The sequence below is a fragment of the Ambystoma mexicanum genome, chromosome 9 (assembly GCF_040938575.1).
Source record: "Ambystoma mexicanum isolate Mex_15411 chromosome 9, UKY_AmexF1_1, whole genome shotgun sequence".
NCBI classification, from domain to species: domain Eukaryota; kingdom Metazoa; phylum Chordata; class Amphibia; order Caudata; family Ambystomatidae; genus Ambystoma; species Ambystoma mexicanum.
The window spans coordinates 677971850-677988130 of NC_090931.1; the positions used below are offsets into that span (position 1 = coordinate 677971850).

At 45.2% G+C, this 16281-nt stretch overlaps 1 protein-coding gene across 3 annotated transcripts in view; it reads left to right on the forward strand.

The window, feature by feature from the left end:
- Positions 1-16281, forward strand: part of NBEAL1 (neurobeachin like 1) — a 2018929-nt gene that overhangs the window by 1917758 nt on the left and 84890 nt on the right. For all 3 annotated transcript variants that reach the window (XM_069615520.1, XM_069615521.1, XM_069615522.1), the window contains 2 exons: positions 1495-1667; positions 2788-2882. In XM_069615520.1, coding sequence (XP_069471621.1) covers positions 1495-1667; positions 2788-2882 — 268 coding nt within the window. The remainder of the gene's footprint in view (positions 1-1494; positions 1668-2787; positions 2883-16281) is intronic.

Below are 16281 nucleotides of genomic sequence, written 5' to 3' on the forward strand. Positions count from 1 at the left end.
GAATCTCCTTAACTACACAACAGGGGCATAACCACCCAAAGAGGAATAAGGAAATAAGTAGCAGTGATGGGCACTAGAACCCCAGAAACTTGAGTATTGAAAATTGCCAAATGCCTCATAGGACATTGGGGTCAGGAAATCTAAGGGAACCTGAGGGGCTTCATAATACAAGTGAAATGCAAAGACCAGTGAAACTCAGAGAGGAACACAAAGTGACCATAGTAAGAGGAAATCCACCCAAGTGTTATGAGGGATTAAGGAGGTATCCCTCCACACAAGACAATGTGGGCATTGGATCTTTTCAGGAACTTGAGATGTTTAGTTGCAAAGTGGAAAGACTCTTCTTTTTGTTGAACTTTGACAAGATCATAGATAAACCTTGAATCTAAAGCCAAGAGGGGCTCCTGGGAAACTCTGAGAGAAATCAGTGTTAACGACTCCAAAGGCAGGATATTCTGCCCAACTTTCTTTCTGGTTGGGACAGTTTCAAAGGTAGGTTTGGACAGAGGACATCTTTTGTTATTTTGACTACTGGCAAGCACCTTAGTATAGTTTGATAGGAAGGAAACTCCCTTTATAGTAGTAAGTTTAGAAAGGCGTTTATTTGTTTGTTAAATAAATCCTGTAAAAAGTCCTCCTCCTGGCTCGCCACAATATGCTTTTCCTTCTCAATGTGTTGACCAATTTTTGGCAACTTCTTTGTTGACTTCTTTGGCCTGGATGAAGGAATTAAGATTTGATGGTCAACCTTCTAGGTTTTGGGTGTCCAGTGAACATGCCATAAGAACACATCTACTCAATGTTCAACGTGAATGCTCTGTACTGTACTCTTTATATACATGTTTGGTGCGTTGTAATGTACCACATACATACAGACTGCTTCTGAGCGCTAAAGTTGAAAGAAGAGAATGGAGAGGAAGAAGGAGAACGAACAGTGAGCTAAACCACGCAGGTTCAGTTAAGTCGCTATCCTTGACAAAACTGTAAAAACTATGCTACAAAAAGTATAGATTTACATCATTTTAAATTATTGGCCAACGCATGGGGCTATCACCTGGGTCTATGGGTATCAGCTGTCTGTGGGAAGGCCATTCGTAAAACAAGGGTCTTTAGGACTTTTCTACAGCTGAGGTGGTTTGGTTCCAGACTTAAAACCTGTGGGAGACCATTTCAAAGTTTGGGTTGCATAATGTTCTCTTTTTTCCCCATCCCTTTTGTTAATTATATAAGTAGGCTGAGTCAGTATGTTCGTTACACTAGAACGTAAGAGTGTGAAAAAGTTTAACCATTTGTACTTTGCATCTGAAACACTTTATTTTGTATATTGGGTTTCAAACTTTGATGTTTCTTTGTCAGCATTTATTCTCTGTTGCAGCTAAGCCTCAATGTGCGTGTTTTAAGCAGTGAACGGTTGGGTGATTTCCTGGTATTTGGAAAAATCTTGAATTCCTGTTAGAGTAAAACTACCATTCTCTGTGCACTGCTTGTTTTCAGGACCCAGCGGACTATTACAGGTCCATTTGCACCGTGCCTAGAGATCACCTGTAAGCTGTTTGTAGTGTCGCATGACGGAAAGCTGCTGTTTAGTGGAGGACACTGGGATAACAGCATCAGGGTGACCTCACTCACTAAAGGGAAATTGATAGGACAGCACATCCGGCATATGGGTAAGTAGTGTGCAGAAGGAATTGGAGCTTGAAAATGATCTTACTTATCAAGTTTTGAATTACGTACAGTAACACTTTGCATCAACACAGTATTAGAACCTTGTATCATAAAATAGGCAAGTGTTACATACCAGACAATAACATATTGGAAAATGTTGCGTGAATTTGGGTGAATGTACGGTTGTTCCAAAAATATCAAAGGAATGCACAATATTTCAGTTAATTATGTTCCATATGGAGTATTGTTGTTTTATAAGATTGAATTGTAGAAGTCAGAACATATTTTATAAAATCTTGATTGGATCTCTGTGGTTCCTGAATATGTAGTAACATCTTTATTAGATCATTATAGTGTATGGGTGGTTTAGAACAACCTGCTCTAATCATTTAGTGTATTGATATTTTAGAAAAAAATGTTGGGATCCATGTAGCATGTTAATATTTTTGAGAATCTTGCTCTGATCCCATAAGTGTCAGGGGAATTTAGAAAATGCTGCACATAGCCCGGGATGTTCCTTGTATATTTGAGAACATACTTCGTACATTTCTGAACTCCTTTAAATATTTTTTTTTTAAGTTCATTTTTGATCACAGGGTATTACTGATGTATATTTAGAAAGATTTCTGTTGTCTAGCGTTTTAGACTGCGCAATGCCGAGTTTTATTCTGGTTTTATCCTTGTGAAGGGAATTATTGTTCTGAAACACCCAAGTAGTTCACCTGACATAATACATTGTTGCAGTCAAGTAAATGTTGCATGCAGTGTGACCAGTGTTTCCTTCGTGTATTTGTGGACCCTAGTCTGAAGGTCCAGACAAGACACATTCAGGAATTGTTGGATTCAAAGTTCAAAACCTTAATATCCCGTTACAAATTCTTGAACTTGGTAAAGGTACAGAAATAAGGTGACGTCTGAGATTTATTTCCAAGCTTGTTGTGCTTTCAGAAGCAACCTTATAGTCGTGTTACATCATCACAAAATATACTGTTAGCATAATGTGAACACTAGACTCTAGTAAAGGTGCTACTCTTCCATTACTAAATCTAGTGTTAAGTGTCTCTCATCTCCAGTGTGGTTGATGTTGCCTATAATTGACCTTTTCCTCTCTCATCATCCTAGATATTGTAACCTGCTTAGCCACAGATCACTGTGGAATCCATATAATGTCCGGTTCCAGGGACACAACCTGCATGATTTGGGAGATAGTGCAACAGGTAGGCGGCCGTAATATTAACACAAGCACAGCATTAATAGGCCTTTTGTTTTACTCAGCAACAGTACACAGATCTGGTTTGCTTTCTAAACAACATGTATTTTTGTTAATAGAACTTGTTGATTGAGAACATTGAAATCTAGTTGCCTGTATGTGTCCAGTGCAGTAGGCAAATTGTTTGACAGATGTCCCATGTATCTGAGAAGGGAACCGTCTCTTGGCCTATGGAAGCTTTTTTTTTTAAGATATGTGTTGGGGAGAAGTTGGACCCCCACCAGGGCTTCTGGGGGTCCCAGCTATGGGAGGCCCCAACACCTCCCATTTTGCCCAAAGAAATGCAGCAGAGTTCCAAGCAAGCAGCAACATTTTCCAAACTGTGTTTATTTCTGGGCAGCAAAAAAAACACAGAGGGCTTTGTGCACAGCGAAAATCCAGGCACCGTCTCCCCCCAGGGCTGGCTTGCAAGCCAGCTTTGTAACACACTGCAGGCTGACATAACAAAATTGGACCAGCTCCCAGAAACCTATCTCATCCTGAGATTGGCTGCTAAGTGATAGGTAACCTATAGTGCCCTTATAGGAAGCCTGATCATTGGTCATTTGGACCTTGGTGTCAGTGGGCTGGCGTAACTGCTCCTCCCCCATTACCTGATTCTAAAAGTGTTGCATTGTGAATTTGTTCCCATTAGTATTAGCTAAACTGGCTTTTCGCCCCTGGGCCGTCAGCGTTCATTGGCCAGAGCTGAGCCATTCTTGTTACATTGCTGAAGTCAGCACAAATCCCCACTGCAGCTGGTGTTCAGTGAAACAAGTGTACTTGGCTGTAATTTTCCTGAAACATGGCTTTACACTGTGCCATTTGATTAGGTTAATTCATATGAGCATCTGCAAGCCTTAAAACAGGAATTCTTGTGTTCTGTAGATTCTGGTATTGCTGCATTGAGGCTAATGTAGCATGTAGGTTGCAGTGTTGGTGAAGTGGGTGTCTTTCAGCATATTTGTCACCCATGGGTGCCTTGGGGCCGGCCTGGTGCAAAATGTTGAGTGCGCTCCTTATTCTTCCTGCTGTTCTGTCTGTTGATGTGCCTGGGGCGAGGGGGCAGGAGTTTGATCTCGATTTTCCCTCTTCAGTCCCCCCTCGACCACACCACCATTCAACATTCATCTTCTTCCGGTCGGCATATCTTTGTCAATTCTCTGAAGTGTCCATAATTGTTCACATGATTGTTGATGACCAGTGCATGTAGGAGTATTCTCCTTCTGCATTCCACCACACTCACTTCCCTTCGTACTTCCTCGGATCACAGGAAGTGTCCACCTTTATTACTGCTGGAACCAGGTCGCACACCGCTTTCTTCTCCCTTAATACGACTCTTCCTTTCACCATTCTTTTATTGCTCCTCCTATGCTCAGATCCATCTGTATTTGTATTCCAATTGCTTCTTCTGCTGTTCTCTTGCATCTTGCAATGGATCTTGATCTTGCACAATGATGCTGCGCTCGGTACTAGTGCTTCAGTTATCTTCAATCCACCAGCCAGTCATGATGGCATCCATGACCATGAAAACACTAGCCAGTTCTTGTCTTTCTCTGTTCACATGTGTTTTAATGCTGACCAGTCTTTTGTGTACTTGTACTTCACCCAATGTTGCTTATGTCTCGCTCGAGAAGTAGTTCCCTCCTCTGTTCACTCCTCTGTCTGTTTCTCTTCTTCCGTTGTTTGGGCTTTTGGTGCTTGTTCCGTCATCTCTTCTTCCTTCGGTTGTTTTCCACCTTGGGGAAGTCATCAGGCCTCACATCTTCCTTGGGCATCACCAACAAGGGCATGCTGATGTGCACCAATGAACAGTCTCCTCCCCAATTCGGTGGCAGTTTCTCTCGAGCTTTAGATCCATATGCTCAATAGTAATCCATAAGCACTGATGTTTCTTCTCTCATCTCCCTACTTGTCTCAACCTTCTTGCATCCAGCATGTTCGTCCACTTCTTTTCACTGTTGTGCTGGTAACATAAGGCTGGTGCCTTCCGAGTATAGGTCCTTCTTCATTCTCCACCCAAGTCACCATCTTCGCACTCTTGTCCCACTCCGTTAGGCACTTATCATATTTCTTTTTTTTTTCTCTTTCTTTTTTCTTTTTCTTTTTTTTCTTGCAGCTTGCTCACTGGTGCATTTGCTAGTTGTTTCTTCTCTCTCTGGCCACTTGCTACATACAGTTGTTCTTCAATGAGCTGCCAGTAGTTGTTCATCATGGGTACTGCCATGATTTAATCTTCTTTCATAGGGGATTGCCTCTTTTTACATCAGTCTCAATGTTGCTGTCTTCCCTTGCAATCTTCTTCACGTTTGGAACACTTTGAGATACATGGGCGTCTTTCTCTGCTGTAGCAATTTCTGTTATAATCAATTCTCTCAAGTCATAGGCGATTAAAGAGCAGTCAGGGCAGCTCTCCCCAGTGGTGTCCCTACCAATTTTGTACATGTGTGCATGTTGTTGGTTACTTCTGCTATGTGTGAGAGGTGTATGTTTTACTCCCTTTGTGTCTGCAGTTACACTGCGCTTACCTCTCCTTACTTTGCCAGCAGTCTTTTCCTCACCCTCTGACACCATAGGTCTTCCTGCTTGTGTTAGGGAAGGTTAGTAGGGGGTACAGCAGTAATGCTCACTTATTACATATAATTTTTAAATGACCACCCCCCATTATTCCATTCCTAATTAACAGTCCCATCATGAGGATGAGTCCTTATTGGCTTGCCCATAACCACTTACGCTGCTGGGTCCTTGCAGCTGATGAGATGATAAAGTTGCCCGCCTGAAAATCGCAAGAAAGGCGTTACAACGTTAGTACTTGTTAGTAACCTCAAGCTCCGCAAACTAACTAATCACTGAGGGCAAAAATGAAACCTCCCCCTGACATTTCTTGTTGAGATTTTCTCAAGGGTCGGACAGTATATGCACTGTATTCAAGTTGGGGAAAAGTTTGGTCTATGTATTCAATGGAAGCAAGGAAATATACTTCAGGGAAACATGCTCTAAGGGGTCTGGGTTTTCTGATAGAGTGGGCAAATTGAGCGGGAAAGGCTTCAGAATGTTTGAATGAGTAGGCCTCAGGGTGATGAATGGGAGGTAACATCAAGGACATTTCCTACACAATTCTAACAGCATACATACGCAACAACCTGCATGTGTGAGGAAAAGAGAGAGAACAAAACAGTGTTACAGCTGTCGGGTGCACAAAATATAATTTGAAACCTATTTTAGCATGCTATGCACACTGGGGTGTTGGTCCCTATTCTAACTGCTTGTGTGCGTTGGACCATAGGATGGCCAATTTTCCCTAACTCGAGAGGAGAGTGTTCATGTTGTCTTGTAGTTCATGGAAATCTGTTGCGTTGGCCCTGCTGATTGTTGCTCGCTCGTTGCCAGGGCGGCCACCGCTTTGTAGGGCTTGACGCCTTACACATCTAACAAAGTCTGTCAGGAGGGCAAAATGTCCGACTTGCACTACAGTTTTTGCAGTCTCTAGTCCCTAATCATTGTAATTTAGTTGTCCGTTGTCTTCAGGCCTGCCCTGGGTCCTTTGTATCTGGCGAGAAATGAAAAAGAAGTGCTTGGGACCTGAAAATGTACATATTCTTCAATTTCTTGACCTAACCTCTCTACACTACTCTCAGACAATTCAGTATCCTAGTCGGAGGAGCCAAGGGTAAATGTATGCACCGTCCTGTCACCACCTGGTGGGCGTTCAATGGCAGTCGGACCCTAACTTGTTGCACAATTCTAAATTTACCTGAAAAATGGGTAAACAACCACTGTCCTGTAGCTGTGTCCTTAACACATCGGGATCATCTGCACTTAATTTAGGTGAAGATACTCATAACACACTTGTATCATATACACGCAATTTAGGTGGTAGTGTACAAATGGGCCTTTGAGTCTTTGTGTTTACCATACTTTACTTTAAGCTATTTATATTGCGTGCCTTTGTCCCGGGGGCATTAGGCGCTGACAAGCTAAACAGGGAAACATCAGGGTGGTAAATCTGTCATATAGGGTGGCTGTCTCTCTAAATTAAGCGGATCATGTTCCTTAATTAAGAGAATCGCAGGGTTTTTAGATTTTTCTTCTATGGCTCCTCTCACAACTTCTCAGGGCGTGCCCCACAGTGAACTGCAGGCACTTTAAGCTGGTACTAATGAAATTTGCTACCAAGTATTCGCTACCTGTCGCCCCCTCTTTTTATCTCTTTTTTCTTTGTGATTTTGTTCACTATCAACCCCAACCATCACAAATTACCCCCATGCTCTGTATCCCACCCCAGGTCCACTTGTTAAACCCTACTCTGTTAATTACTCATTTAAGTCTTGCATTGTATTACTCCACTACTTTCATTACTGTTGCAGTTAGACAATATATTTCTCCCCTCATGATCTACTCCCAAACTTTAATACCATCATTATTCTCCAATTCCTGCAGCAATGACCTCTTTCCCTATGTGTGTTGGCTAATGCATTTGTGCTAGTGCTGAGTTCAAGAGCGCTAGTGGCATTACTACTTGCCCTGTGTTATTTTGTCACCAAAGGGTGTCTGTTGGGAACATGGATCATCCATCCCTTACCCAAAGTTCTCTCCTCCCGGGGTGCAGCTCCCCGCAATTCCATTATGTGTGTCTCTTTTGTATTGTTGTACCCCACTCACATCACCATGTTCCTCACTCCTCTCAGGGCAATGTGTCTCTCCTTCAGTTTTCTGCGCTGTGTTCTAGTGCCAGTGTGAGAGCAACTAATTTTGCTGTGTGTGTTTAATATTTAGTTGGCTATCGTGCGCCCCTTACCTTCTCACTTGTCCTGCCTTCCCTCAGTCACACTAAAGCATTTCCTAACCTCTTGACCCCATCAGTCTGATCGATAGTTAGTGAGCCGTCAATGAAAGGCACTCCTGCCCCCTCAAGTGCACCTTTCTCCTCCTTGTGTGTCTCATTGAATTGCTCTGTGTTATTTGTGTATGCATGAGCCCAGTCTCCTTGCTGAAAGATGTGTGCTCAGAATGTAGCTGAGTTTACTGTCTTGCAATGCACTATCTTTAGGCACCCCCCTCTGTACCGTGCACCCCCACTATGCCTAAACAATCTTCCTTACTTTCAGCATGTGTATGCCTGGTGTTGAACAAGTTATGGCTTTGTCTGTGAATAAAATGGTCATATCCAGTCTGCTCATGTTGTCACAAATGTCTCTTCCCTAATGGATGGTCTAGTCGCCCCACTGTCACCCAGAAAGGAAAATGTTTTGTTACCTATCACCACCCCTATGCAATTGTCCTCTGCAGGATTGAGTGTGAGTGTGTGTGGCAAATTTAGAAAAATCAAGTTTGTCTGGGGCTGTCCTATTAAGAGTATAATGTCAATCCATTTCTTTTGAAAGGGCTGTTCCCCACCAAGATGACCACTCCCAGTCATCTCCCCGGTACTGTTGCTATTGCGTCAGTGTTCTGTATGGGTGCTGACTACTGTGCAGTGCCCCTGGTTGTGATGCTTCTAAGTCCTGGGTTAGTGGTGCTGTCATTTGTGATGTCTGTGTCTCTACCTGTAGTGGTGACAGTGCCTGTGTTGGTGCTTGTGATGTCTGCTGAAATGATCCCTGTATCTGTCCTTGCTGCCGCTGGCACTGTGCATAATAATTTCCCGGTGCCCCTGCATATTATTGTTGTTCCTGATTCCCCCCACCCCCATTTTGCTTTGCTCCCCCCAAAATGACAGGTTCTTGAAACATGTCCTAAATGCCCACAGATCGAGCACTGTAGTGACTCCCTCCTCTGTCCTGAAACACCCCCTGGAATTTTTCCTGCATTCTGTGGTCCCTGCTGTCCATAGGCCCGAAATCCTCCCTGATTGTGGTGCATCTGTGGTCCACACTCGCACCCTCCTTGGAGTTCCCCCTTCTTTGAACCCTTGCTGGAGCCCACCCTGCCCCATGTATCCTCCCCTCATGGGCTGTACGTATTGTGGTCGTTGCTGATACTGCTATTGTGATGCTGGTGCGTGTGAGTTGGGGCTGGTTTTAACTGCCCCTTCCATTGCATACTTTAATAATTTATTTTGTACCAACTTGTCCCCATCTGCCTTTCTTTGCCTTTGCCGTTTGTTTAACCGTCTTCTCTTGCCACAATCTACAATACACACAGTCAATTTCTAGCATGCCATACTTGCTGCCTCCTTTCCATAACCCCATGCATGCTGCACCACCCCCTACTGCGCCTCTATCATGTTTGGCTGTGATGTCTTGTTCATTCCTTCTCTCCTACTCCCATCTCTTCCTTTCCCATTCCAGTGCATCCCACTTACTGACCACTTTTATGGCCCGTTCATCCTCCTGCTTTTGTACCCATTCCCTTGCCATCTATCCCTTCTCCACGCTCTTCTCCCATAAACTTCCTCTCTTCCTTCCTCCTCCATTCCCTTTCTTCCCTTTCCAGTTACCCCGCTCTCTTCCTGTCTCTCTCCCCCCACTGCACTTTCATTTCCCGGTCCCTCTTCCTTCTCCCTTCTCCCTCCATTTGCTCTGCCCAGTCAAGCTTTTTGCGCTCCTTCTCCCCACTCTCTATTGCTGTGGTCACTCCTTCCACCTCCCCCATTGTCTTCCCTCTAATTTAGAAAAAAATACTTGTGCTGCTATTTGTTCCTCTGTGCCTTCAACTCTGCTTCCATACACTGCAACCCTCGCTTGCTCCTGTGCTGCTAATGGGCTGTTCTGCACCTTCCTGTTTGTTCTCTTTAGTGTATTGTGATTGTTTGTATGTGGTGTATAAATGTCCTTCTTCTGCTTTCAGTTCTCTCATGGAATGCATTCCTTGCTTATCATTTGTGTCATCAAATATTACACTCACGGAGGTGCAGAAGGGTGAGACCCCTCTTCTCTCTGCTCGTGCTGGTTCCGCATCTGCTGACGCCTTGCCACTTTCCTTTCCTTCATGCGCCACAGTTCAACTGTAACCAGGTGCTTTTCAGCCTCTTTCCTGTGTAAGTGCTGTGTATGTGTGTCAGTAGCAATTGCTGCACACCTCTGGAGAAGCCGCCTATGGGCAGCCATGGTCTTATTTATTTGCCTTCAGTACTTATGAATCATTGCACACTATGTTTTACTAACTTATCTTGACATGGAAGCTGTGTGCTACATAACAGTTGAAGGGGTGTCAATTCTCCGCTACCCCTAAATGCATTATGCTTTTAGCTCACCTCAAGTTGAGAATTTCAATAATCCGCTGTTCAGGGAGCAAAAGTTAGAAAATAATGTAATATTTCTCTTTTTTTTTAAATTAAATTTCTATGAGCCTTCTTAGCTCTGCTTCTTAGCCAGTGCACTCCACGTGCAACCCATCTTCACCAAACCATTGCCTTCTCCGGCACACCCCCACAATCTTGCGTATGTGACTTCCACACACCGCCTCTGGGTCACCTCTCCAAATCCAGACCACTAGCTCCTCACCATCAAAAATCGGTATCCTAGGCATCAATCTAAAGGTGACGTGACCAAACTAAAAACACAGTACAAATGAACAGACAAATGTGCATACACAGAAAAATAACCCATTGCTTCCAATCCCACACAACCCCACAAAGATCCCAAAATAAAACCCACAATCCCCACAGCTGTCTTCCCACTCACCAGGGTGGGAGTATCCATTAATAATTTTCAAATATAATTAGTCTGATAATTAGTCTGATCCCACTGTGTCGCCTCGCGTGTGATACGCTCCCCCACCAGGGGAACTTAACCAGCCGATTATCTTCCACAATGTGAGGCAGACTCTAGCTATCTCCTGCGGGTATCCATCATCTATTACCGAGTTAAAACACTCAATCAATAGGAATCCTCATCTACTCATCGAACTAACGTCGACTCATAGGAATACAACACCCCCGTACATGTAATCGCCATACAGACCAACCAGCGCGGCACTCCATCCGACACGTGGGGAGTCACTACCCCACAAGAAGGGACCACTACCTCCGCTCCAGTCCCAACTACAATTCACGTGCCGATCACCACTGATACCCTGAATTTCACAACGTCTAACCACCCGCCACCCTATTTACAATGCCTCCCCCAGTCCCTATCCAGACAATACAACTTAAAATTTCTGCAACATACTGATCAACAATACATCCTAATACTTAAAACATTTGCCCATTGTTACCCCACACAATCACACCCTCCCCTCAAAGCCCATGTTGCTGGTTGCTTGAACTTGTACTTGCATTTCCTATGCTGCACTGGCACTTGCTCTGCTACCTGACTCCCCACCAAGGCGCTTCACCGGACCCCTTATTCAGCAGGGTTCTCACCTGCCAAGTGGCCCCGATGCCTTTACCCGGTTATGCGTTTTCCGGTGGTCTGCAGGTGCAGGCGAGGGTCCCACAGCTTCTTTGGGTCGGCGGCAGGGAGGGCAGTTCAATGCAGGGCTTGTGCAGGCAGTGCCCATCCACCAAGGGCCTTACAATGAGCAGTGAGCCTCACAGAGGGCACCAACTTGTTGGGGAGAAGTTGGACCACCACCAGGGCTTCTGGGGGTCCCAGCTACAGAAGGCCCCAAGACCTCCCATTTTGCCCAAAGAAATGCAGCAGAGTTCCAAACAAGCAGCAAAATGTACCAAACTGCGTTTATTTCTGGGCAGAAAAAAAAACACACAGGGCTTCGTGCACAGCGAAAATCCAGGCACCGTCTCCCCCGGGGCTGGCTTGCAAGCCAGCTTTGTAACACACTGCAGGCTGACATCACAAAATTGGACCAGCTCCCAGAAACCTATCTCATCCTGAGATTGGCTGCTAAGTGATAAGTAACCTATCGTGCTCTTATAGGAAGCCTGATCATTGGACATTTGGACCTTGGTGTCAGTGGGCTGGTTTAACTGCTCCTCCCCCATTACCTAATTCTAAAATTGTTGCATTGTGAATTTGTTCCCATTAGTTTTAGCTGAACAGGCTTTTCGCCCCAGGGCCCTCAGCGTTCATTGGCCAGAGCTGAACCATTCTTGTTACAATTATGTTTCAAATGATTTGTGGGTCTTGCGAAAATGTCTTTCGTTCCCAGAGAAATAAAACACAGGACCCTGGGTGTTCTGCTCTGACTTACTTGTATTTGTGAAGAATTAAAAATGCTTGTCTGCCAGAGTTCACTGTCGTTCAAAGAAAGGAATCTTATCTTACTGTAAGGCCTTGAGCTGCCTTTGGGTTTGAGAGGCGCATTGCTGAAGTCAGCACGAATCCCTACTGCGGCTGGTGTTCACTGAGACAAGTGTACTTGGCTGTAATTTTGCTGAAACATGGCTTTACACTGTGCCATTAGATTTGGTTAATTCATATGAGCATCTGCAAGCCTTAAAACAGGAATTCTTGTGTTCTGTAGATTCTGGTATTGCTGCATTGAGGCTAATGTAGCATGTAGGTTGCAGTGTTGGTGAAGTGGGTGTCTTTCAGCATATTTGTCACCCATGGGCGCAGTGTGGCCTGCCTGGTGCAAAATGATGAGTGCGCTCCTTATTCTTCCTGCTGTTCTGTCTGTTGATGTGCCTGGGGTGAGGGGGCAGGAGTTTGATCTCGATTTTCCCTCTTCATATGCAAATTGAGTGCTTTTACTCCCTGCAAGATTTTCAAGACTTCTATGAATTCCAATGGCGGCATCTATATGATTAAGGGTGGGTGTGCGTTTCTGCAAACCGAAGTGAGGGCTGCAGCTCACTTTATGTATTGCATCTTGCTAAATAAGCAGTGAAGTAGTGTTTGGTCCACTACCCGGCTGAATATGCATTTATGGTAATAGGCAAACGTCTCCCTCATCCTCTCCCATTATAAATAAAATCCATAAAAGGGAGTGGGCTTGGGCCTTCTCATTGGCCTTTAACACTATGGGCCTCATTACGAGTCCAGCGGACACCAGCCGGTTTTTCTGGCTCGGTTACCGCCGGCCTCGTATTACCATTCCGCCTCCGTGACTCCCGGAATGACCAGGGCATTACGACCCTGGTGTCCCGGGAATTCCGGAGGCGGAATTCGGTAAATCCCCATTTCCATTGAGTCACATAGGACTCAATGGGAATGGGGAACTGGAAACACTGGCACCATCTCGTGATGGTGCTGGTGTTTCCACGTCTGGCTGCAGGAAGGCGGTGTTAAACCCGCCAGGTCAGACCTGGCGAGAACGCCACCTCCCGCCTGCAGGACTCGAGATCGGGCGGTCCGGAATTAACAGTGGCGGTTTTACCGCCACTGTTATTTCCGGACCGCCCGACCCGTAATGAGGCCCTATGTCTGTGGCTTTTGAATCTCTTCAGATTCACATGTTATGTATATTCCATCATCTAGTAGTTGGTCTCTGGAGTATTGCAAGTTGTTACTGCCAAAGTAAAAGTAGGTGTCGAGAGGGACATTGCTTTACACCTATCCCTACTCTTCAGGTACGCATACTGCCCTTTGCTCCCTATACCGTTAGATTGTTTGGTTTTTTTCAGCATTGTTCCTGTCACCAGATTTGGAGCCGCTGAAAACCCATGCATAAGGGGCAAGAAGTTTAAGGCTTTGAAAAGTCAGCAGACCCAGCACTTAGTGGCATATGTCATGGAGGTCGATTATTTGAAAACCGTAGAATGAGATGATGTCAATGCGGTGGAGTCAATAGGAAGGGGATAGAGTCTGACTCTGATAGGATGGTGTCAAGACTGTCTTTAAAACATCTACATACAGTTAAATCACAGCTAGCCCCAACACTATAGAGCTCACCAACAAACAGGCACAGGAGAGTTCTCATGCCGTCCATATGGCTGGAGGGGTTACTTAACCCATGGTGCCAATTCAGGACAAGGGCATATAGTTAGGTGCCAAATCGAGCACCAAGACCATTAACTGGGTTCAAAAAGAAAGGCCAAACAGGCCCAGCAGACAAAGGTGCTGCTGAAACCTACAGACATACAGCTCCAAAAGGTTAGGTGCTGAAAATTGAAAACACAGAAACAGGGCACACAAACACACAGTAGAAAATGATGGCCCAGACAAACCTAAACATAGTGCAGAAAGTATTGGCACAGAAAGATACCTTTCAAGGCGCAGCAGCAAAAGGACACATGCAAAGACATTGGGCCTCATTATGACTCTGGCGGTAGCCGTGCCGGTAAAAACGGCATGCAGCTGCGGAGTCATGGTTTTTTTCTGGCATTACAGCCCCGGCAGTCCCTACGGCCAGGCGCCGGACAAAGAAACTCCTGATTCCCATTCAAGTTCCATTGGACTTAATGGGAATGGGGAGGACGTATGCACCAGCACTGTGTGCAACAGTGCCGGTGCATCCGTCAAAGTCTACGAGTGTGTGCCGTTCTGCCCGCAAGGTCAGACCTGGCGGCCGAGAGGGCATCCCGCCCGCAAACTTGTACTCTGCCGGTCCAGTAACAACGGTGCCGGTAGCTCACCGGCACCATTGTTACCACGACCGGCAGGGCTACAATGAGGGCCATTGTCATCCAAACATGGTATCTGTTAAAGCGGTTTTCAAACACGCCTCTGGTAAGGCCTATAAACCCACTAATCTTAAAGTGGGGCAGAGCATTGAGGCCTAAAAAGGGAAGCCGAAACGTTAAGACAGATTTTCAGAATCAGCCCTGTGGATAGATTCCAAGAGGCCACTCTTTTCGGAGGAACAGGGGCAAACACTTAAGCCTAACCAAACTCTATCTGGGAAGTGTGGATGTTCAGCAAGGCTTAGGATGGCGTGAGAGTGGTGATGGGTTCAGTTTTGCACAAACACAAAGCACTCTTAATAATGCAACTTAGACAGAATACTTAAAAATAAAGTTAGTTATTTAAGCCCTAGACAAACTCTTATCAATGAAAAACCACAGGTAAGTAACATTCACTGCTTTTATATACACATTCACTGTGGTGTGCTCTGCTAAGAACCACTAACGCTTAACTTTTAAATACAGTCAGAATCACTTTTCAATGTACTCTAATTTTAACAAAGCAAGTGAATAAAGAAGAAGAACCTGGCAAGTAATCGATTCTTTGAGATTTAATAGGTTTTTAATAAAGGAGATAAGAAACACCACACAACACTTTATGAATAAGGTACTAAATATAAAAAGTCCTTCCCCTGCTAAGAACCAGAGCCCTAGAGTCATGGGTCGCAATACAAATCTTTTTAGGAAGCTATGAGTCGCTTTATGTAGTTAATCGAGTGCTGACTTGTGCCAAAAAATAGTTTGGAACATTTACAAAGTTTAGTTAAAAAAGAGGAAAGCCTTCAGTCCCTTTCCCAATCCAACCACCTTAGCGGTGTGGTAGCATACTAGTCCAAAACAACACAGTTCAAGGCTAGGTAAGGGAGAGATAGTGCTAGAACATCATGCCTATGCAACGGGAGGGGACCACAATCCCTCATCCCCTGTACTGTGATTCACTTGGGGACCAGTAGGAGTTCCTGAAAGCACTGGGCCTTCTGGATTTGTGCCTTGGTTCTGTTGGAGATCCAGCGACCTGGCGTGCAGAGGTCACTTCAGGCGTTGGGTTTTTGGGTCCGGCTAGTTCGCGGTCCCAGTCCATCGACGACCTCAGAGGAATCCAGGATGCAATGCAGGCAGGAATAGCAATGGCCACTTGAAGAAAATTGTGAAATGTGACACTTGTGTCGGAAATAAAGAAACTGGCCCTGCAAGGCTCCTCTTCGTGTTGGAGAGCTGCAACTTAAGGGACATGCTTCTTGTTCCAAAGGCCGAGCATCTGCCGTGTCCCAAGGCTCAATGTAAGTGTTGAGCGTAGCAGCGAAATAGCCCAGGATGACATCTAGCTAGCCCACAGGATGGGTCTGGGACTGTTCAAGCGTTTACAGTAGCTGGATCTTCAAGCAGAGGTCGGGACTGGTTTCTCCCATCAGTCCAGGGCTTGAATCACTGATGAAGGTTTTCATGAGATCTGCAGAGAGACAGGGCGTTGCTGGTCAAGTGGAAAAAGGGTTGCTGTCAATCTTCCTACTTCGAGTTCCGAGTCTTCAGTGGTGTGCTCTCCTTCGCAGGGGTCTTGGCTTCTGCAATGATCTTAAGAATGGCTGCAGGTGTCCCCCCTCTTCTTTAGAATCTGGGCTGGAATTGTCCCCAGCTCAGCAATGGCAAGGATCTGCATCATTCAAATTTGGTAGGGACTCTCCAATCATGGACAGCCTCTGGCCACTGAACTGCCCAGCAACAAATACCCTCTGGCATGAATGTGGACTGGGTTGAGACGAACCAGAATTCCAATATCCAGAAACACACAGTTTTGCCCATGAAAGCTGGAACTTTGCCTGGGAAAGGGTTTACCATATATAGAAAGGGGTCAAATTACAAGATGGCCAAGGTTCAGGCGAAAATCCTGTTGCTGCCTTTT